Raw genomic sequence first — 23,667 nt, 5'->3', positions numbered from 1 at the left:
AAGCTCTCTCTATTACTTAAGTTTTAAGTCTTAAATAATAAGAAATTAACCAATCACAGTCTCGAACATGAGAAGAATAATCGATTATGATTGATAAATTTCTTATGAGTTGAGATTTAGAACTTAGGTAATGGCTTATTGTATAGAAAGCCCAATAAATGTGTTGATATCTGATATTTTAAAAGATTTATTATCGTCAGAAACATTATTATTGTTAGTATATATTTAAGTACCAGCATCGATAAAAAGCATCGCAAATATTTCTATCCCTATTCGCAGGCAGGGCTGATCGCTCGGCTGTGCTTAATGCAATACAGGGGATCGGATAAGAGCATCGCGGGAGTACTCAGGTAGAATAAGTGGACTTGTGGCTGACCAACGTTGAGCCACACTTGCGACGCGTGTCATGGTCACGAATCGCAATCTCGATCGTATTTGATGAGATCTCGGATCAGCGATTTATAGATGAACGCCTTTCATAGATTTAACAACACTTTAGGACTGATCAAAGATTAATCATTTCGAAAATTGAAAATATTTCAAGAAAATTAATTTAAAAATAATTAATTAATTAACAAAAAAATCGAATATTACTTATCTCTCAAAGCAATTAAGGTATTCGAGGCAAATAATTGTATGATACACAAAAAAAAGATTTACTAAATCTTAATACATATTTCTTTGAATATACTGAGTAAACATTAATTTACAGTGAACAAATATTTACTCAATAAAAATAAAAGCTAAACTAAATTAATAGTTTTTGTATAAAATGTGTTTACATTTCGTAAATATTTTTTTAGAACTATTCAAACAAATATTTACTAAAATTTATAGTATTTTTTCCAGTACAAAAAGGACTATTTGATTCATTAATAGAAGTGATTCGACTTTTTAAACCTTTTGACTGTCAATGAGCCATCAATCACAATTATCAATTCTGAACCGATGTGATCCTCTCTCACGTTTCACGTAAAACGGATTAATTGATATCTGGGCGTGGTAACACCTGGTTTGCCGATCGATACCGAGGGCCCCCCGGTAGCTGTACGTATATTTTCACCCTCCCTGCGTGCGCTCCTTTATACTTCCGGAAAGAGCAACCGACTAATTCGGGATCGGCTAACGCTTTTTTTTCCACTGAAATCAAAGACACCGCCGCTTTTGCGTCGCACACGAGGAACGAAAATCCAATATAAAACCAATATCGGAAGTGACGAGCCGCGAATACCTCCACCTTCTCACGAGCCGATCTCCCTCTTGCTTTTCGTACATCTTCTCCAGTTCGCGAAAGTAATTTTCTTATGGGTGTCTGGAATTTCGCTTAGTGTGGCTCTCTAAACGAATGGGCAATGATTGATGCAAGGACTGGGATTTAAAGGAGAAGAATCAATAAGATCGTTTTGTATTCGCTTTACAGGATTTCCAAAAAATAATTTCTCTGTATTATATACAACATATATGAATAATTATTAGAAACGTCAGAAATAATCATTAGATGAAAAAAAAATCGATTTTTAGACATTCTTAATGATGACAATGAAAAAAAATTGTTTTTTGAAAATTCTAAGCAGATAAAAAAACGCTCTTCTTGATTCACCTCCTAGACTCGCGTCCTTGAATTTAAATTAAATGCAGTTATTTAGCTTTTTTTTTTAGTTCAATGGAAGCTCAAACTTTCCATAGACATAACAATACGTACGATTTAATTTTTTGTCATGTTTAAAAAAAAATAAATATTTTCCTTCAAAAATATAATACTCCTTTCCTTAAATATTTTTTCTTAATTCTCTTTATTGGTGCGTTCAGGGAAACGTTATTAGTGGTATTTGTATCATTCTATTCTTGTTTTATGTCTAATAAATAACAAAGATAGAATAACAAAAGTAGCGCTAATAGCGTCTCCCCGAACGCACCATAATTATTAAACAAATATGTGTGATTTATATAGTGCTACTAAACTATTTAGCTTTCTTAAGCGATTGACACGTTCGATTCAATTACCGGCATCGCTGCGTCGAGAATAAACACCTAAAACACTGATTCACATAACGTACGCACTCTGCATGCAAAGCTAGTGAAGAATAGAAAAGACAAAGTGTCTTTGTACAAAGACACAGTGTGTACATCGTGTCAATCAGTGTTTTAAGTGTTTATTCTCGACGCAGCGATGTCGATAATTGAATCGAACGTGTCGATCGCGCGTGTTTTTCAGTGCAGTCGTTTATACAAACAACACACCATTTGCCTTGATAACGAAATAGCGTGATGGAAACGGTGGCTATAGAAACACGTAGGTACACGGCTACGTGGGCGCGATGAAACGCTCGCGTAATACGTGAGTGCAAGTTTAATACCGGGAGTGACGAGATTCTATTGCCTCTTTAAGAGCGACGAGTTGCGAGAGATACTCCACCTTATTGAATGATCCATAGTTGACGGCGGGGTTCACCACAATTTCTTTCGACGACACCTGCGACGCGCGATTTATTTATTAGAACGTTATAGGATCGATGCGACATTATGAGATGCTAAAATTAAACTAAAATTCATGGAGAATTAATTCAACGCTGATTCAATATTGGTTATTACATTTTAAAAATAGTACCGAAATGTAATATTTTTCGAATAATCTTTTAGAATGAGTACGCTTTAAAACACAGATGTCTCGAAAATGCCTTCGGGATATTTTAGAAAGACATTTTTTCCTTAATTTTTTGCTCTGTATATTTAGATCTTGCAAATATTTATTTTAAAATCTTACTTCTTTATTATAGTTTCATCTGTACCTATTATAAGTCATGAATGTTATAATTGAATTAATTTCTTTCGATTAAATTTTTATTTTAATACATAATAATTTTACTTAATTAATTTGCGTTGCACTACATAAAAAAAGGTTGTACATATAATCTATTAATAATATAATCGGGTAAACAAGTATATAAAATATAAGTTTACCTTATTATTATAAAAACAAATAAAAACTTACTAAAAAAAGAGGAAAATGAATGTTGATACAATTTTTTTTAAACATTAAAAATAACATTTAAGATATGCGACATTCTATGTCCACGCACAAGGTCAATCGATATCGCGAATGTACGTATAATGCCTGTATCCTTTTTATAAATTCGTGCGTGGGATTTTCTACGGCCGAAGTTTCCCTTAAGCGAAGCCACACACAAGGAAAGTTTTCCGGGAAGAGCGCCTGCTGACGAAGTTTCCGCAGGCGATTTTCCCCGAGTCAAAGTATTTCCTCCCGACATTTCCACCAGCCAGCGCGCTGCACGTGTCCGGCGCTTTTCTTGCGGCACTAACGCCGATCGCACTCTCGGCCAAGTTCTTGCCCTAATGGAATTCATTATCCCGACTCGTGCGCCAACATATTTACTCTTCTCCCTCTGGCACTAGTAGCTCAAAGTTCGTGTACTATCCGGATAAATTATAACCGAGAGAGAGAGAGAGAGTTTTCCTCCACCCTTCCAATTATCCCATAATGACCGTAATACGTGGCTTCCACCCTGATGTCGTAAAAAATTGATAAATAATATTACAATATATATAAAAGAAATTTTATAATAATCCTAATAAATGTACTCTATTTTGAAAATAACGTTACGTATTTTTAAAAATGTAGCTAATAAAATTCTCCTTGCTATTATATATTGTTAACTTATTTTTCATGTATTACAAAGAGAATCATTACATGAGAGAAGAGAACCATTACAATGTTCTACCATATGATTTTTATAAACATTACAAAATAAATATCATGATATTATGATTTCGTAATACCATGGTAGAAGGAATAAAAGATGCTATTAAAGTCGGGTAGCATTTTCTTGTTGGCAATAGTATTTTTCCCGTGTAATAAATAATTTCACAAGCGAATAAATAATTTGCGAGTAAACGGAAGAGATCGGTGTATAAATTAGGGAACGTGCCGAAACGCGATATCTCATTGAAATGCGCCGTCGAGCAAAAGTGATATATTTCACAAGTAAATTTGCATCTATTCCCACCCTGCGGCGGGCAGGTGAGACTTTCGCGGCCGCTTCTTTTCGTCATCCACGCCAATCCCCGCATCCGTCACCTCGAAGGCACGGCTGATCCTCGGCCGCGCGTTGGAAAATGTAAATCAAACCGAGGCCGAATACGAGGCACAACCCTCGTCGCAACGCGCGTTGCCTCGGGGCGAAGAGTATGTAAATGACACGGCACGGCGCGTCAGATACGATCTCGTTACCAGCGCGACAGACGCGAGCTCGGAAGGGGGCCGAAAGGGACAATTTATTCCGCGACCGGATCAACGTGGAGTCCGCTCGAACGCACGCGGTCTCCGAGTTTCGAGGTAAAACGTCTCAGGTAAAACGGCCGCGAACGTGATCGAGCTCCTTGGAACGGAACGCGAATCGCGAATCTCGAATCTCCCTCCGATCCACTCCCGCGAGGTCAAAATCGCGAATCGTTTCTCGAAAGATTGCGACGTATAATTCTCACGCCTTGTGATCGAACGTCTATTTGCTTGTTTGTTATACCCTCTGCTGTATGGAAAGAACGATTTTGCTCAAGTTGTCTGTAAATGTAGCCAGATGCAGATTTGAAAATGGTTTGTTGAATCGTCAAAATATTATAGGACGCTCAAGCTTAATAAATAATACTGCAAAAAGTTTTGACATTCACAACAGCAACAACTTGGGTATCTACGTAATTAACTTTCTTAATTAAATGAAGAACACACGAATTTCATTTTTTTCTACTCATCTGGATGTCAGACTTAATAATAATGGTTAATAATTAAAAATTTATAATTCTACATACATTTATAATTTTACATAAAAAATAGAGTAGGATGAGAATGGAATTCAGATGTATAAAAATAATAGACATACAAAAATTGGGATAAATAAATACTTTTGAGCGGTAATGTACTTTAACAAAATTGTTCTTGCCATGTATCGTAGGTTTCGATATAATTTAATTTATTGCGATTATACCGGTATAATTTTTTTTATAAGAAGAAATTTGATATTTTTGACGTTTCCATTATTTAAATAAAATTAAAAACCAAGTTTGATATATTCTGTGTGCTAAAAAATTGAAGTCGTAATGTATGTTGAAAGATAACAAAACGGTGACAGTAGATGCAATTGCATTACCGCAACTCTGTGATTTATTTGCCGGCGTAGTAGGCATACATAATATGCAGGACTATAAATTTTGAAGACACAATTGGTACCAGCAATCACGTCGAAATGTTAACGAAAATTTATACATTCCACGCGTGACGCCATTTTCACTGTGACATCGCAGAAACTCGTGACGGTACGATCTCATAATTTCGCGCACGGACGCGCCGCAAATTTTACGAATACAGCGCAATTTCTTCCGAACCATTCACGTCAAAAATCAAGAAATAAGACAGGCCATAAAGTATAAGGATATAAATGTCACGTTTTTTGTATTTTAAAGATCATGCTTTCCTACAAAAGAAAGTACGAGCGTATGTATACAACGATAAAAGTTTGGTGGGTTTCACTTTTGATAAAAAAACATATCCTAGGAACTGGTTTGTTTCAATAAAAATACCAATCTCGCAATGTTAAATTTTTGAAAATAAAAAAGTTTTTTTAAGAAGAAGAAATAAAGTATCACTTCTGATTTTGTTATTCAAATCTTAAACATATTGTATCGCGATCTCGTTTTTTTTTCTCGTGATATTCAGTATTATGTCGCGTCGTGTCTGCCGTAAAACGACAAGAAAGCTAATTCCTTCCAGATCTTATCGACTATGGCGAATCCCTGCTCGTATCTCGCTTTGTCGCACAGCCAGCAAATAAAAGATCGTAGCTTGATCGCGGGGCTTTGTTGATAAGGGACGAACAAAGCGGTGACTTACCGCGGCAGGACATGGCGAACTGTCCCTGGAGAGACTGCCGAGAGTCACCAATAAACGACGCGGGGCCCCCAACACCGAGTCTCGCCATCCCTCTGCAAAGAAGCAAGAAACAATTGCATTATACATCGATGGACGTTTTTCATCTCAGCGTGCAATGTGCCATCTGTTTCTCGTAGGAGTCGACTAGAATTCGACTACCATACGACTAAACAGCAGATTATTAGCGTATAAAGCATTGTTATCTCTTTCAGATTTTATATAAGAAAATAGGAAAGAATTCTACATCACATATTTCTGTATTTTATTATATTATACTTTGTATTTTTATGCATTGCAGCTATAGTAAAATTTTATTTAGAAATACCAGACGAGATCTTTTTCTGCATATTTCTTCTGCTAAAGATCGAGGAAATGTAGCGTACCCTTCCATACCCTCCGGGCTGATCTTAATCATTTACTATCATCGAGTAATAACGCGCAAATGAAACACGGTCACGTAACTGGGAAGTCTTGAATTAAGGACAGTCGGGTCTCCGAATCGTAATACCACCATCTATAAATCCGGTTTCAGCACCACCCTTAATACAAACGAAGACAAGCGATCTGTCATCGAGCTGTTTAATGAAAGTCGCGCCTACAACTTAGGGCTGTTCGGCTTAAGACGTAAACCGAGAAGATGGAGAAATGGAGAGAGATAGAACAAGGGGAGGGAGGGAGGGGGAGAGAGAGAGAGAGAGAGAGAGAGAGAGAGAGAGAGAGGAACTAAGGTGAAAGTCGAACGCAATCTAGCAATATGAAACTTCCCTGCGGGCTTAACCCGTAGCCTACCCTCTGGTAACCACATTATTCCATAAACATGTAGGGTAAACTCGGGTAAGATCTTGGTGGCCATCTTTAAAATGCAAAAAACATACTTTAATCTTTGTTATCTTTAACAGGGTTATATTGATATATATCTTTTTCATATGGCGGAGAATACACTTAGTATACGTTAATGTGGACTTTGTCGAGTTTAATATATACGTTTTCTTGAGTCTAACTCCATTATTTTAGTTAAATTAATGATATATTGAGTATGGTCTAGTGGCGACCTATAAAAATGATTAAAAATAATTCAAATTGGGTATAATCGAGGGGTCAACCATTACTAAAAAATGTACAGTGATTGTTAATTATGCGGGCAATACTACACACTTCATTGTTAACATTGCTATTGTACTGTTAGTATTGTTTTCCTATGTATTGCCACCTATTGCGCACAATATTGCCAAGTATTATTAATGTGTTATATGTACTGTTAGTACATTGTTAGAATTGCTAGCATTGCCTGTTTTATTAATGTACTGCTGCAATATATTTCTAAAGAAATGTACACTAATTGCCATAGTGGTTAACCCCTCGATGGGAATAATTTGACATTATGAATTCCACACTGTCAATCGTAGTCGCAGAAATAAAAGTTATTTTTACTCCAGTTCTTATTAATGGAAGCAGAAATTGCGAAATAAAATCCGAACGAGGAGTACTCCGAACTTATCGTTCATTCATTCAGGATGATAAACGCCTTCCTGCCCCCGGAAAAATCCTACGGGCGAGTGCACATATACTTCGCTCCGTAATAATAATAAAGTTACAGCCCAACCTCAGTTCGGAGGAGAACAAGATACGGCTGGTGCGCGGCCACTAACCGGCCGCTGGATTAATAAATCTCAATTACGCGAGTTAATGCAGAGGGTAATTCTCTCCCCTAGACCTCGCCGTGGCTGCCGGATACGAGAGGGTGAAGGCATTTCTATCGCGCATTGTTCCCGGGACAATGACGCCGATGATTCCGCCGCGCTTGTAAACTCGCCATCGCGTTCTTGAAACTTGTATCCGCTGCGGAGGCCTGTTGTTATTAACCCTCCCGCAAAGACAATCAAAGCGCCAATAATGGGAGGACTAGAAACTTAATAAGGAAAAATATAATAAGTATTGTCACGTGCAAAATGCTGGATAATATTTCCTACTATCACCTTATGAAAAAACAAAATAACTATTTCTTGATAGTGATGACATAATTTTTATCAATTATTTAAAAGAGATTTTCACGAAATGCACAATTGGAAGATAAATTGAAAATAAATCTCAAGATCTTAATCCATTAACGTAAAATCTATTTTTAAATTTGAAAAATAATGTATTAATTTAATAACACCAAATTGCAGGTTTTTATTTAATATTTTTGCTATGCAAACTCATGAACCTACTCTCTATTTTTCGTTATTAAGTTTGAGATAATTTAAAAGAAATTAAATTTAAAAAATTACATTTTATGTTAATTTATCCTTTGCTCTTCTGTTTCCGTTTTATGGTGTTCTCACACAATACGCGCCATAAATCAAAAGCAGCGCAACTCGTGAGGCGACAAGAATTCGTAGCGCATTCAGATTAGAACTAGAGGAAAACATCTTCCTCTCTTGTCGAGTCAGAGTAAAGCTCCGTGCTTCAAGTCAGGATCCGAGGTCTCGAGGGATTAAGACGTCGCGTAGCGAGCAGGTCAGCCAGCCAGCCAACCAGACAGTCGCTGAATACAAATACGCCTCTCGTTTGCACGTCGAATTAAACCGAAATAAATCATAAATATTAAACGAGGCTTTCAGTCGCGGGATTACGAGGGCTTGGGGCGCCGTTCCCCCCTGATCGTCGAACCCCGATGGGCGGAAATTGCGCGCAGTGCGCGCCCTTTCCTCATCCCCCTCGTGTCCTGGGACAACTCGGGAATCTCAATGACAATGGACTCAGTGCTCGACCGAGATATGCCTTGCGTATCATCATGGTGGCCACCAGAGAAGGTCTCGCTGGTCTTCCGTGCGGTGCAAGACGAGAACACTTCACTCGATCTTCCTGAAGATTTTGGTTGACCAAATTGGACGAGAGGTAGTCGCCGTTCTCTTGTCGACATTTTGACTACCAAGCTGATTTTGCTTTTATAGTATAACAAGAACAAATCTAATAAGTATTATTTTAATACCTTTATTGATTTTTTAATATTTTAATATAATTTATATTCTTTCTTTAATGTCTTAAATACAAAGCAAAATTATCTTTATAAAATGATAATTCACACGGAAAGGATGGCACTGCTAAACATTTTTAAAAAAAGATATTTTAGCAAAATTATACTTTCCGGGCATAAATGGATAAAATTTGCAAATTTTATGCGTCAAATATGAGCTACATGACAGTGTTAACGCACGTACTATAATAAGCATGCAGGAATCACGCATTTCTTTATACGCTAATATAATAGTATAATTTGTCATTAATAAAAAATTTATTATATAACGATATAATACAGAAAGTAAGAAATAGGTTTTTATTTAATTTAAAGATGACCTTTTCTTAAGCAAGAAGGATTAAAATTTTCGATAACAAGTCTTAATAAGAAAAACTTGTAATCTTCTTTCAATTTTAAATTACCTTTACTTTAATGGAATTATATTTTTTTAGATTTAAATGGAAAGACATACAAAAAAAGTCGAGATTATTCCTCTACAACTTGGAATTTTTCCATACGATTTTATTAACAATGAATTTGAGCTCGTTTATATTGGAGTTCAAATTCTAAAAGGATTCAACCATAAAAAAAGTTGAAGAAGTCGTTTTATTGAAATGCTGGAGTTTCTGATCTCGTTTCGCCATGAGCTACATAACTTTTGTAAGTGGATTAAACCTCGTAGTAAAGGTACAACGAGATTACCATACCGTATGCCTTTATTGATATTCGCAAGGCGATATAAATATTACGCTTGTATTTACTTAATATTTATTATACACACTTCGTAAAATAAGAGTATGTTTAAATTCGGTAAGGAAACCTGGAATTTGTAATCAAAAGTGTATGTTTGAATACTAGATTTTTTCTGGAAAGAGTAGCCCAGGAAAAACTCTAAAATGCTTTTAAAAAATTATAAATTATATTTGATGTTAAGTCGAATTTATAAGTCATACTACAAGTTATATTTCTCAACCTAATTATGCCATTTCCTTCCTTCCTCATCTGTCGACGGCAAAGTACGTAAATTGTCTTGAAGTGCATGAAGATGTGAACTCCAAGTTTCTCCTTCGTATTCCCTCGGAAGTTGGGAAAGTTGTACGACTGCGGTCGAAGGAAAATCGATGGTCGTCATTTCGGCCGAATCCTCATTCCAATCCCGTAGGAACGAAATGGCTTGATTAACTGACGACGCGTCGTTACTGCGGCCACCCTGCCGGTCCGCTATTACCCTGTAGGGGTGGACCAGGCATAAGGGGTGCCCTAGGCAAGAAGAAGACGGAAGGGAACGGCGCCCACACGCCCTTTATCCACCACGATCACGTTCGTGGTTTTTTTCTTCTGCTCGATAAAGAGTCTTTCACCGCAAGTATGCATGTCTGATCGACGCCATTTAAAGATCGTACAAAGAAGATGCAATCGTTTCATCCCGTTTCTCTTGAACGTCAAAGTCAACCGCATCTTTCGATAATTTAACTGCAACAGTTAGGGACAGCGAGGAATTTTTACGACGTTAGAACGAGAAACTTTTACGATCGCTGAACCAATCAGAGACTTTTCGGTCCGTTTTATTTGTCCGTTCGTTTAATACATTAAAATACCCAGTATTCTCCAGTACAATCAGTATTAAAATCGAATAAAATCTTACTTTAGATACTAACTGATCAGAAAAGCCAAGCCACAGTAAAGGATTCGTATTTTTCAAATGTTCACAATTGTCTCAATGACCACGTGCTTTAACTGCTTCTATCAACACTTGCAAACGCTTTTATCAACACCGCTTGTGATCGAGTTGAACGGTAAAATTGTCGAGTGTCTATCCAGCAATCGGATTAAACTTGAAATTTAAACCGGATCAACTTCAAACAAAAAATTCGACTCGATAATTTCATTGAATTTAAATTGCTACATGAAAAGAACGATTTTACTAAAGTATTTAAAAAGTTGACTAAATCTAAAAATAATTTTATTTTATCTAACTAAATTTTTAGATTTGGATATATATGATCTTTTTTTATGGCCAAGCAAAATTAATGAAATGGGAATAATTATGATGTTCTTGATAAAATATGTAGATATCAGATTTTTTCTAAAAATATAATATTTTTACGTTATTTAAAATGTCAGTGTATAAGAAAGACTTTATCTTACATACATCGACATTTTAAATAACGTAAAAATGTTATATTTTTAAAAAAGTCTGATATCTACATATTTTATCAAGAAAATAATGACTATTCCCATTTCATTAATTCTGCTTGGCCATAAAAAAGATCATATATATTTTTAACCAAGAACTAGTGGACTAAAATCCATCATTAAAGTAGTTTTTCTCGACAGCAAGATTGCCCTTTTCCTCTCGTACGAATAAACTCAGCCGGTCGACCGGCATATGGGGCTAGCGCTAATGCCATTTTATGGGTAGCCTGATACCCATAACGCAACATGGTACCCCGACGATGGTACCAGCTCGCGTGCGAACGGGAAGACCAAACGAGGGCGGAAAGATCTCGTCGTCGTCGTCGTCGTAGGGAAACGTTGTGTGTCGAATGATGTGCTGCGTCGTGCGACATTTTACTTTATTCATAAGGCGGGGTGGTCCGCTTTTACTGGCACTCTTGATGGCCGTGTGGCTAAAGCCGTAGTGCGATATCAGATGTTCCTCGGAACCGTGTTGGGAGACACGTCGTTCCTTTCGAGCGAGTCATTAATCCCCGCAGGAAACAGAGGGAGTTTGAAAGGAATGTGGCGCAGTGCGCCACTCGTATATCACTCGCGAATGTTACTTCTAATCTTAAATTCATACTTTCATCTTGCAAATCTGCAAATAATAGTTCCAATACTTAACATAAACAAATGAATAGATAATCGCATTTATTCATTGTCAGAGCAGCAAGCAAAAATTTTTGCATCTTTCGTTTCAAGCAATAGGACAAATTTCTAAAAATTTTTAGCCTTCCGAAAAAATTAATATAACGTTAAATGGATTCTCTTCTTCATATTTAATATAACTCAAGTAGCAAGGTAACATTTATTGATATTAAAAACGTCGTTAAGACGTTAAGACATCATTTGATATACTTGGGAAATTAATATATAAACGATTACCCACTAATTACATAGAAAAAGTGGTTTCAGTTAAATTAACTGAAACTGTGAGATTTTAACTGACCTTCTAATGAATCGCATACAAATAGTTTTTTAAAGCAATTAATATGAATTTAATTTTTTTATGTATCTTTCTTTAGCAATTTTATAGATAAATACTTGTGAATAATTTCTTGTTCGCTTGCTGACTCATAATATAGGGTAAACTCGGGTATAATGGCCATAGTTTTTTAAAATGCAAAAAACATACATTTATTCTTGTTATTTTTTAACAATATTTGGGATATTACTTTCACTGAAGCTTAAAATTAACAAATACTATCGAAATTAAAGAGAAAATATTTAACAGAACTTTAATTTTATCAAAATTTTACAAAGTATGCATTGGCTATCTTATCTGATTTTTAGGGAAAAGATGGCCATGATATTAAGAAAGATAGCCATAGTATTTATACATAAATAGTGAAAATAAAAATATTAATTATAGGTCACTTTGCAATTTACGTACTTTTATGGTGTATGTAATGTTGGTTATGGCTTAACTGTAATTTATTAGACATTATAACAGTTTTTAGCAGACACGTGCAAAACTTTGCAGATAGTCGAAAGAAAAAATATTAGATAATATTTATGATATTGTTATTTTGAACAGTGTACTCTATGAACTACTGTAAATATTGATTATCTTTAAGAATGACTACAAAAATGCACTATTTATCAATTATTGGAGAAATTATGACCTATGGCCATCTTTTCCGTATGGCCATAATACCCTAGTTTACCCTATATTGTGTCTTTCAATTAATGTTGTGGCTTTCTAATGAATTGCTCAAATAACTTTTTTTTTAAAAAGCAATTAATGCATATTTAAGCTTTTCTGGTGCCTATCTTAAGCAATTTTACAGACAAATGCTTGTGAATAACTTCTTGCTCGTTCACCGACTTCTTGCTCGCTCGTAATATTGCGTCTTTCGTAATTCGAATCGACTCTGTAACCCGTTTCGTAATTCCTGATGCCGATTGCGCACAGCGAGAGATCTCCGTTGCATCGTCATTACTTTCAAGACCAGTGGCAGTTCGAGACGGAAATTAGCGCGCGTTGCGAAACTTTGACGAAGTCAAGTTATTAGAAATTCGCGGCTTTCCGATAATAGTCAGTAAATACGCGATATTTGTCGGGAATGCAAAACGTTTATTTAGGTTGCAGATAAATTATCGAATCATGCTCGTGTAACGTCGACCTCCTTTAACTGCTGGCAATGTTGCATATAGACTCGACCAACAGCGACTATAATTTCATAGTTCGTTACGTATCAAAGGATATTATCTATTAAATTCCTGCACGCGGTTATGATTTCAAATGTATTTAATTTATTTTAATTCTTCCTTCTCAATAAAGAGCGGGAAATATATAATTTACGCTTTATTGTTTTTGACATTTTACAATTAAAAGTAAAATAATCAATACAAAGACTCTTGACGTCAAATAACAATACAAATAATAGACAGGGCATGTAAGAGTCAGTTATAAAAAAAATTCTCAAAAAGTTAAAATATAAAATACACTGTAATTAAACTTTACAATTAATTAACGAGTTTGTAAAATGAAAATTCGTAAAAATAATAATAGTGCGATGTGAATATTATTCAAATATTAATATCAAGAGATAAATAGAGTTAGTTTAAAGAAACAAAGTGTTCTTAACACCCTCGTGCCGGCCATAAATCTTGCGACTTTACCACCTTCCTTTAAGTTCAACCGTTTAATAATCTAGAAGAAAAGCAGTAATACCTGCCCTATCTCGTTCCCTTCTACTTTTGATCACAACGCCAAAGCGACGTAAGACAAAGACACACCCATGGGAGCCTTTTTCTCAAAATTCAAAGGAACAGCAATCACACGTGTCTCGCCGTTAAAGGAGGCAAACGGGGTGAAAAGGAAAGCCGAGAGGGAGGGATGGGAACACGTAAGGGTATAAAACGGGTGGAGGCTTGGAGGGCGAAGCGGAAAGGAGAGCCCGAGTGAGATTTTCAGACAAAGGCCGGGCTCGAGTGGTTGCTCGCGGCATTGTTGCCCTTTACCCTCCCGCAACTATACGAAGGGGTTGCCGCCCCTCGCGCGAACGGCGCAGGAAACACTTTGCCGCACGAACCGGAAGTGCGGTCGTTTGGCGCTTCCCGAGCGATTCGCGCCGCGAGCGCACTTCCTGGTTATTTCTGCCGCTAGTTTAGCGAGCGATTCCCCTAATTCGACCGAATTACCGGCCATTCCGGGAAATGACGCGTCCATTTTTCGAGAAACATTCAATAATTCTTTTTTACTATTTACGTACAATAGAATACACTATTGTAATAAATAAAGTATAACGAATAATAAATAATTTATAGTTAATGTATCAATACAGTAGTTTCTCTTAATCGAGAGATTATATTTCTTTCAACCATTGAATATTTCAGGATTGTCTTGCAACCTATTGTTTTAAAAAATTAAGGATATTAAGTAGCAGCAGGCAATTTATGTTTTTGGGGAACCAAAGAAAAAAAAGATAAGTTAGATCTGTAGTTACATCAAAGCCTTCAATTTTATTCAAGACTAATGTCACTTATAACTTTTAAAGATTAATCATTGTTTGGAATTTTATTATACTTTTATGTCACGAGTCTTCCATTGTTAAAAGAAATTTTTTATTTATGAAAGCACCCAGTTTAACCGTATCTTTCTTTGATACAATTCTGCCACTTCTTCGAAGAGCTCTAGAGTTTTTACGTTCCGAGGAAAAGATTCTGATGATTAACATTTAAAACAATAAAGACAAAAATAGGAAAATGGTGTGTTGTATTAATTATATAAAGCGTATCGTCTATAATGTTGAACCGAAACAACAATTTTTAAGTCAGAAAGCGCGTTTGCAGTTAACTTGCAATTTAAAACGTGTTATTCACGATACTAGTTGACTTATATGTGCTACGAATGGATAAGACGAGTGCAGGATTGCATGTGTTTGATTCAACCGTGTCGCGCGTGGTCGAGAAGCACGCATCGTCGGACGTGACGCTACTTTGAGAAACTTTAATACGCCATTACGACCTGTGCATGAAGTCGTGCGCTATCTTATTCGGTCGTAAACGCGGTTTCAGCTTTCTCAAGTGAATCCGAAGAAGCGCACTCGGCTGTACATACGTTCAGCTCTACTTCGAGGTAACGCAATACCGACGGACACCGAGATGCGAAATGATTGGTACATCTGCCTTATAGGAGAAACCTAGTACGTAAATTTGCGATTACGTAGAACGTAAATTTTACGATAGATGTTAGATAAGAATAAAGTATGCAAGGATAATTAATCATAAATATCTATGCGGTGTCTATAAAATTTCTCTACAAACTTGTAATGCTAGTTTCTTTAAGAAAGGCTGAACAAATCAGCATTTTTCTCATCGCTTCAATGAATGTCTTAAATATTTTAAAAATTAAATTTCTTCTACATCTTCCGTTGAATCGGATATCTCTCTCGTTACGCAATTTTTCATAAAAATCTTTTAACTATAAAACTTTAAGACGTCAGCTATAATGCGTTAAGACTGATAATTTATATACAATTTTGTAAATATATTGCAAAATAATTATTCTCTTCACACGTGAGTGAAAAATGTCATGTTCGATCAAGTTCTTCATGCCTGATAATATTTCTTGTGAATTTATACCATTTCTAATTCAAGCAAATAATGCGCTAATTATTTATCGATCTTGAAACACAGTCTTAAACCAAAGTTGGAGTAGTAATATCACAAATTAAATTGACAAGCAATTTAATATTATTGATGCAAACACGGGTCTTAGAAAGCTGTTAATATTGCTAATAAGCACGGGTCTTAGAAAGCTGTTAATACTGCTAATGAGCATCTTAATATTTTCTTGAAATTTAGGAATGAGAAATAGATTAAATATTTTCACAATACATAATCTAAACTATAATATAAAAAAAATGAAAAAATTATGCACATGAGAAACAATCTACCTTCTTGGTAAAATTTTTATAAAATACATCTGATAAAAAGATTCTCGTAGAATCGATCGAAGGACAATCGGGCGATTTGATCGCTCCTTGCGGCAAAGACAATGCCCTCTCCACCTTCGACCGGCTCATTCTTCTCGGGCGATGTACCAATTTCTTTTCTCCTCTGTCTTGCAGCCGCTCCCCTGCCGTCCGGCCTCGAGACACGATCTCATTTTATCTCCTCGACCCCTTACACGATCCACGTTTGTTACGGAGCCTCTCACCCCGTCCTCCTCGGTCCGTCTATAGAGGGTTAGTTGGCCTCGGGGCGACCAACGGTAGATAGAGCACGCGAGCCGTGGCGAAGGGGATACTTGGACAGGCCGTGTATACGAGGATCGCGAATACGAGGATCGGGGAAAGCAGCGTCCATCTCTCTCCCTCCCGCTGTTCACCCCCACGTCGAATTTTTGTGAACTTTAGATTGGCATGTCAAGCGCACTGTTTCAGAGACTCGCTTTGAACATGGCGACACAAACGGGATTGGTGAATGTATCGAGTAAGGGGTGTGAAGAATAGAATCAGTTCAAAATCAAACAATTGTAATAAATTATTTCAGTTGGATCTGTCGTCTATCCCAACTAATTTTCAACTTTTAACTATTTGAAAATAAGAGGAAAACAAAGTGTTAATTGACTTAACAATAATAAAGGGCAAAGTAAGAGTCAATAATCAAATAAAAATAAAAATAAATTCAAATAAAACGTCTAGTTTCAAATATAAAACATATAATTACATTTATATCGATGGTTTTATTTGAATTTATTTTTATTTTTAATTGATTATTAACTCTTACTTTGCCTTTTATTATTGTTAATTTATTTCCATAAGAAGAGTCCTTCTATCTATCAAATGTTAATTGATTTATTATTTTGTTCGGGCTTATTTTGATTTAGTTTTCTTATCAGAAAATTGCAATAATTCCGTAGATATAATTATAAGTACTTTAAATAGTTCGTATAGCTTTTTAAGTTTTATTGAGTCATCAAACATTTCATTGTAGGTTGATAAATTGTATTACAAAGTAATTAAATTAAGAGTGCAGAACTATAATTTATAAATATAATTATATATCATCTTAGGAACACGAGTTTATTTTCTACGGTATATTTTTGATATTTATTTTTTCGTGATTGTGTTTCTTAATGAATATTAAACTATTTCCGATATCGAAAAAAAAGGAGAGGAGCTCACGTTAAACATTAAATGTAAGATACGCACGCGACCTAGGATAGCAACTATTTTCTTCCGCATGCAATATTCTACCTTGTTAAATTGGTATTTCTGTCCAGTTGAATGTTCCTGCATACATCACGTTTATATTTTACAGTATTATTTTACACAAATAAATTTCAAGTAAGCTTTTGTAAGGTGAGCTAAAGTTGAATGAATATATACATATATTTCAGAAGTTTAATATTACGGGAATTCAAAGAGAAGTGTAAAGAAAATTCAAAGAAAACTCTTTTCAGAGAGAGGCACAGGTGCACATAGTCTAAATCCCCTTCAGCTTTTCAGCATACACATCCATCAACACGATGGCGCAAACTTTCAACTACAACTCGGTTAACTTTTGAATTCCTTTTCCTCCCCTCTCTCTCTCTCTAAAAATTTTCTAGGTAAAACGTGTCTTATATACCTAAAAATATTCGAGAGAAAAATATATTATATTTTACCAACATATATTTTGCCAATTAATATTGAAGTCAAAGAAGAAAAGTCAACAAGGTAAGGAAGAAATACATATTGTTGTATCTATCAAAAGTTCAAAAAGCACATTAAACTTTTGATGGTTTTCATCAATTCAGTAGTCATCGATTCCAATATACTTCTTCCATTTGGATAGAAGTTTTCTCAATTTTATTTCTACTAATTTATACCACTAATTTTATTTCAAACAATTTACTAGAGAGCATGGACAAGTTCTCCGCATCGCCTCGATAAATGTGCCTCTCCTGCTTTCAACCTCCGCATCCGGAAATGGAGGAATTCCCATGCGACAAGCACCGATCATCTCCGCGCGGATCCTACGATGATGGATGTCTGTTCGAAAAAAAAAATTGACATGCCTACATTCGCGATCTCACGCAGAGGTCCGCGACACCAACAGAAGTGAGATGCATTATTTATGTTTGCGTCGGGCGCGAAAACCCGCGGAGAGACAGGTCGGTCGCTATATATCTTCAGGACGCAGACGACACAAGAGCGGTCCATTCTCACTCTCTTTCTACCCTCTTTTTTGTTGCTCTCTCTCTCTCTCTCTCTCTCTCTCTCTCTCCCGCTTCCGGACTGCGCTCCCCCGCTCGTGGCAATCCCCCAAGTCGTCGGCCCCGTAAGAGTTATACAAGATATTAGCGCGGAAACAGATGTAGGCGTAGACCGACGTGTCTCTTTCTCTCACCCTTCCCGTGGACCGACAATTTGTCACAGCGGTGCTTCCCCGACCCCCTTTCCACCCACGTTGTTCTCGGAGAGCATTGTCGACCGATACGATCGCGCTTGATAAATCATGCGATAAACTAGCGTTATTATCGGCCACACCATGGCATCCCTATCTGGGATTTTTCCCGGCTGCGAGGAAACACAAATACCGATTCGACGTACGTTCGATGGGGCTATCTAGGATTCGAAGTGTAACGGAGGGTGCATGCGTGGCGTCTTTCCTGAAGGAAATTTATCGCCGTGATAAAAGGATCCGGCGCAAAACGCGCGTGAAAGCATGTCCGGTAATTTACTGTATTATCGAAAATGCTGGTAGCAATGCGAGTCTTTGGTTCTAAGGTTTTATGGTGCACGGAAAAAAAATGTTGTTGGCTACAGCTAATTCTGATTAACTGAAATTGCATTAGCTACTATAGCTATGAAATTTGCTAATATATACAAAGGATTTGCTGCTATAGCTAATATAAGGACGTAATAACAAAGTATGCATATTTGTTACAGATCAATTTATTTAGCAGCATGAAGTTAGTTATCATAGTTATCGGATATGTCAATGTAAAAGAAAATTGTCTTTACCACAACTAAATATGGTTTGCTGAAACTGTACTTGCTACCAAATTGTCTGCTACACAGAAAACGTTTGCTGCAATGATCAATAGACCGACATAATAGCAAAACGCTTGTCTGTTACAATGATAATATTTAGGCCTCACAGCTAATGGAAATTAGACCTCACAGATACGATGTTAGGTATCCATATATTACGACTGGAATTTAGCTACCACACGCAAATTTTTGCTGCTCCAACTAATCGTTTTTTCCATGTGGATACTTTAAATTTATACACTGTAAAAAATAAAATGTTAATTTTAACTTAAAGACATATAGTGAACTTTCTGAGACATTAAAAAATGTTAAAATTAACACAAAATGTTCATTTTAACATTTTTGCATGTCTCAGAAAGTCCACTACATACGTCTTTAAGTTAAAATTAGTATTTTATTTTTTACAGCGTTTTTCGTCTGAGAAAATTAATGCAAAACACTGGTGCACACTGAGTGCAATTCATGTTACGATTTTTAGTGTTAATAAATAGTTTAACTCTTTTAATTACATATTATTTATTGTCACGATAACCTCATAACATTAAAAGGATAAAATTATTTATTAACAATAAAAATATGTGTTGCACTAGTTTTCCCAATCGAAAACGCTATTAAACAATTATCTTTCCATGCGCAGATATATCCAGAATTATTCTATTTTCATATGCTTCTGAAGTTTGACTCGAAAATAGCTTTTCATCGATTTGTACCTTGAAAGTGGGTTTTCAGAATTGATATAATTTCTACAACGGATATGAACTAATTTTACAAAAAAATATATGTAACGTTATGAATAGAAATGCCACATCTCGTTTCGCACACTGTTAAAACATTTTAAAAAAATCTATGTTGCAAAATGTATAACGAAATATCATAGATCACTTTAATTACCTTTCTAATCCTTCAACTGAGAGGAAATGAAATATAAATCTAGATAAATTCGTGATATATTGACGATTTTCAGTGTTGATGACTGCGATGTCTCGTTTGTCACCGATATCCCGTTTGTCTTGCTAATAATTCCCGAAATCGATGACGATACGGTCCGGTACCGAAAAGAGCTGATAATCCCTAAATCCGATTATTCGCCTCATCGGTTCTCGACAACACTGGCGTGGCACCCTCCGCGTTCAATCAATGTTTCTTTTGCCACCCGCGAATCGTGACTCGTCTCTTTTTCCTCTCTATCCTCTCTAGTTTTTTCCATTCCTGACTGATTAATGATTGCAGCTTGAATCCGCGAGAATTCTCCAGATCACGCAGGTAAAAATACTTTTCGTAGTTCTAAATTGAATCTCTGAATCTGGCACGTGCTCTTTGTAGTATCACTCTATGTTTCCCAGATTAGTCTACTGCGGATGTAGCTCACATTTCAGGAATAGTAAATGTCACTGCGGATCTGTGAATGGAGCACTTGCCCTATTTATAAAATTAACATTAGATATTTCAAAAATAATTAATAATTACATTTTAGAAGTAATTTTAAATGAACGCAATATATCGTAATGATTATATTTAGTTTTATTTACAAAATAAGTTAATTTGAGACAAATATATAATAATATTCTGATATATTTTCTTCTCTCCTTTTCTCTCTTTTCTTTCGCCTCCGCCTTTTTCTCTCCTTCTCTTGAAACCATTGCTGCTCTTACAGTCCGAACACGATACGATGATATCCTATACATAGCTTCGCTTTCATTTCTCATACGTAGCTCCGGCCGAAGACAAATGGGCAGCCAAGTTCTCATTCTAGATCCCGTCCTGAATTTCGACTACGGCGGTCGCCGTGGGATCATTAATTAACAAGCATTAACAGTCGGTCACTAACGATAGGCGCATGCATTGACATGATAAATGGGTTTATACCCGGGGGAGGTACGTAATGACGGCCGTATCGTAATCGATGAACGTGTAACACGATTATGTCACGGAATCTCCGCTTTTGCCATCCGGCACAATTATACAAAATAGATGAATGAAATGCTAGTAAACTGATTGATATATTTGGCAATATATTTGCATGCCATATAATAGTAACATAGCATATAAATTTGAGAAATGTCAGAAACTTTTGAAAATTCTATTCTGTTGAAACTTTCTATCGATACTTATAGCCTACGGGTTAAATAAGTTCGTAAGATATCTTTTGTAACAAAAATTATAATTTCTATAATAATAATAATTATAATAAAAAATTCTCTGAAATTCGCGAAATATTCTCCGTTTAATTACATCTTAATTATATCGCAGAAAGACTTCCCTTCGACCTCTCGACAGATTCCAAGACAGCGTAACGTAAACTTATGCTCAACAAGTTAATCTAAATGACTTAATCTTAAAGCACTGACATCCAACACGAATCCACGTCGAGTGCGTATACCCTTATGCCTTTCTTCGCACCCTCCTGGAATTCGTAGCTGTCGTTTCGAATCTCGTCGAGAAGTCTCGAAGGGACTACCGTCAATTAATCGTGCCTGGCCAATCTCGAGGGGTCTGGATAAGAAGCGAGGAGCAGAGACGAAGAGGCGCCAGAAACCTAATCGAGTTCGGTGTGGATCACCTTATCCCAACCGCGCACCTCCCGATGTAACGTCCAGCGTCCTGCGAATCCAATTTGTCGGCTCGTTTATCGCTTTGGAACCATTCCTGAGATATTCTTAACAGAATTCCTAACAAATGAACTCGAAGAATCTCCAATAAATTTACAATTTGCTTCAAGAAGAGCTAATGTAAAATTTCAAGTGAGTGACGTATCCGGGTAATAAGAGAAAAATATATTCTTTTTATGAAATTTTTTTTGTATAAATGAATTTTTTTTTTTAGATATCTGATTTCCGCAATTGGATCTCTCGAAATAATAAAATACCACAGAGAAACTGTTACTATCTCTTTGTTATTTTTGCGTGCAAATGAGATAAGATGATACTAAAAAAAAATAATTATCCATGACTATAAAAATAAATAAAATAAATATTACGCATATGACGTTATAATTGTTCGTTTGAATTTTCGTTTAAAGATGTTCAACGTATCACAATTCATTGAAGTCCTCGAGGACCTCGTTGAAGTCTCCGAAAAGACGACGTTGTTCACTGGAACCACCGAGAGTATATCCAAGACAAAGGAATCCAGGTCAAACTTTAAGCGCAAAAAGTTCGACGCTATAGAAGTATTTGCTAAAAAAAAACTTGAGCCAGAAGTTCGATGGAAAACGTCAGTCCCATTTTCCGCGAATATACCAAAAATATAAGACACAGCTATAGATAACGAGAATAGAAGTGAATCAATATTCGCGCCTTAAAACCGTCCGCCGACGCGTCAACCTTAATCTAGGACAACCTTACGATCTGGGGCACGTAAAGATCTAAGAAGATGATTATATGCGACCAAAGTATACCCATATACACGACTTATGTAACCACAAAATAAGCGCATAGCAAACGCTCTGTCAGTGAGAAACTAAAACGGTTCTGAAATTAATTGTTATGCTTATAATTGGATGCAATAAGTTAGGAAATAATTCGTTGCATTATCACGTTGTTTATTATTACGAGGTAATAAGCGTAATTTTTCTCTGCACCTTTTCTAAATATAATAGGATATTATACTTTTTTACGCTCTTTTTATATATGCGAAGAACACAATTGATGAAATATCTAAAAATGTAACTAGATATAGATCTGAAGAATAATAATTTTGTTGGACCATAAAAATAATTATGCTCAAACTAGTAGCTAGAATACTCATCATGTGTGCTTGAGATTTATACGTAATTATTTTTATGGTCCAACAAAATTATTTTCAGATCTGTGTCTAGCTAGATTTTTAAATATTTCAGCAAAATCGTTAAGAAAAGAAAACAATGGAATTGTGGCGAAACGCGCTATGAATATACATCAACCCACAAAATTATTTTCTTTCACAATGATGAAAAATGAACCAATAAAATCATCGCATTCCTATTAAAACTACTGCAGCTTGTGTCTCCAATTACGTTAGTAAATTCATGCAATCGCGATGCTTTGTTTACACGGTGCGAAAAATGTATTACGATATAAACTTGTCGCGTTATTCGCATATACCTCGTGTGTGTATCTCGTTTGATTAATCGATATGGCGCGGGGGAATAGCGGAGTTATCGATGCGGCGTGCTCGTTAACGGGGCCACGATCGATATCTGCGGAACAACCAAGCCGCGGGCCGGTCGTTACCAGGAGACACCCGGTACAGTGGATGGGGGGAGGGGGAGGGGGACGCCCCTGAAGTATCTCGTCACAGCCCCTACGCGGCGTGCCCTTCCCTTCTTTCGGGCTGCACCCTAATATAAATATTATTACACTTTGATGGGGTTACGGTGACACTAGGGCCCCACGGATACATCCCCATGAATGCCTCGCTCCTCTCGCTCGCTTTTCCGCGCTCGCTTTTTCATTAGGCCCGAATCCCACGTGGCGCGTGCCGCATGACAATGTTCTTAAGGGCTTAAGCTCTTTCTTCGCCCCCCCCCCCTCTTC

General features: G+C 36.3%; 1 protein-coding gene across 4 annotated transcripts in view; it reads right to left on the bottom strand.

The window, feature by feature from the left end:
- The window catches only part of VAChT (Vesicular acetylcholine transporter), a 96,634-nt gene that overhangs the window by 60,699 nt on the left and 12,268 nt on the right, over positions 1 to 23,667 (bottom strand). For all 4 annotated transcript variants that reach the window (XM_018504346.1, XM_018504345.1, XM_018504349.1 and 1 more), the window contains exon 3: positions 5,903 to 5,994. In XM_018504346.1, the coding sequence (XP_018359848.1) occupies positions 5,903 to 5,994 (92 nt within the window). The remainder of the gene's footprint in view (positions 1 to 5,902; positions 5,995 to 23,667) is intronic.

Source organism: Trachymyrmex cornetzi, unplaced genomic scaffold (assembly GCF_001594075.2).
Source record: "Trachymyrmex cornetzi isolate Tcor2-1 unplaced genomic scaffold, Tcor1.1 scaffold166, whole genome shotgun sequence".
NCBI classification, from domain to species: domain Eukaryota; kingdom Metazoa; phylum Arthropoda; class Insecta; order Hymenoptera; family Formicidae; genus Trachymyrmex; species Trachymyrmex cornetzi.
This window is presented reverse-complemented; position numbering and strand designations above follow the sequence as displayed.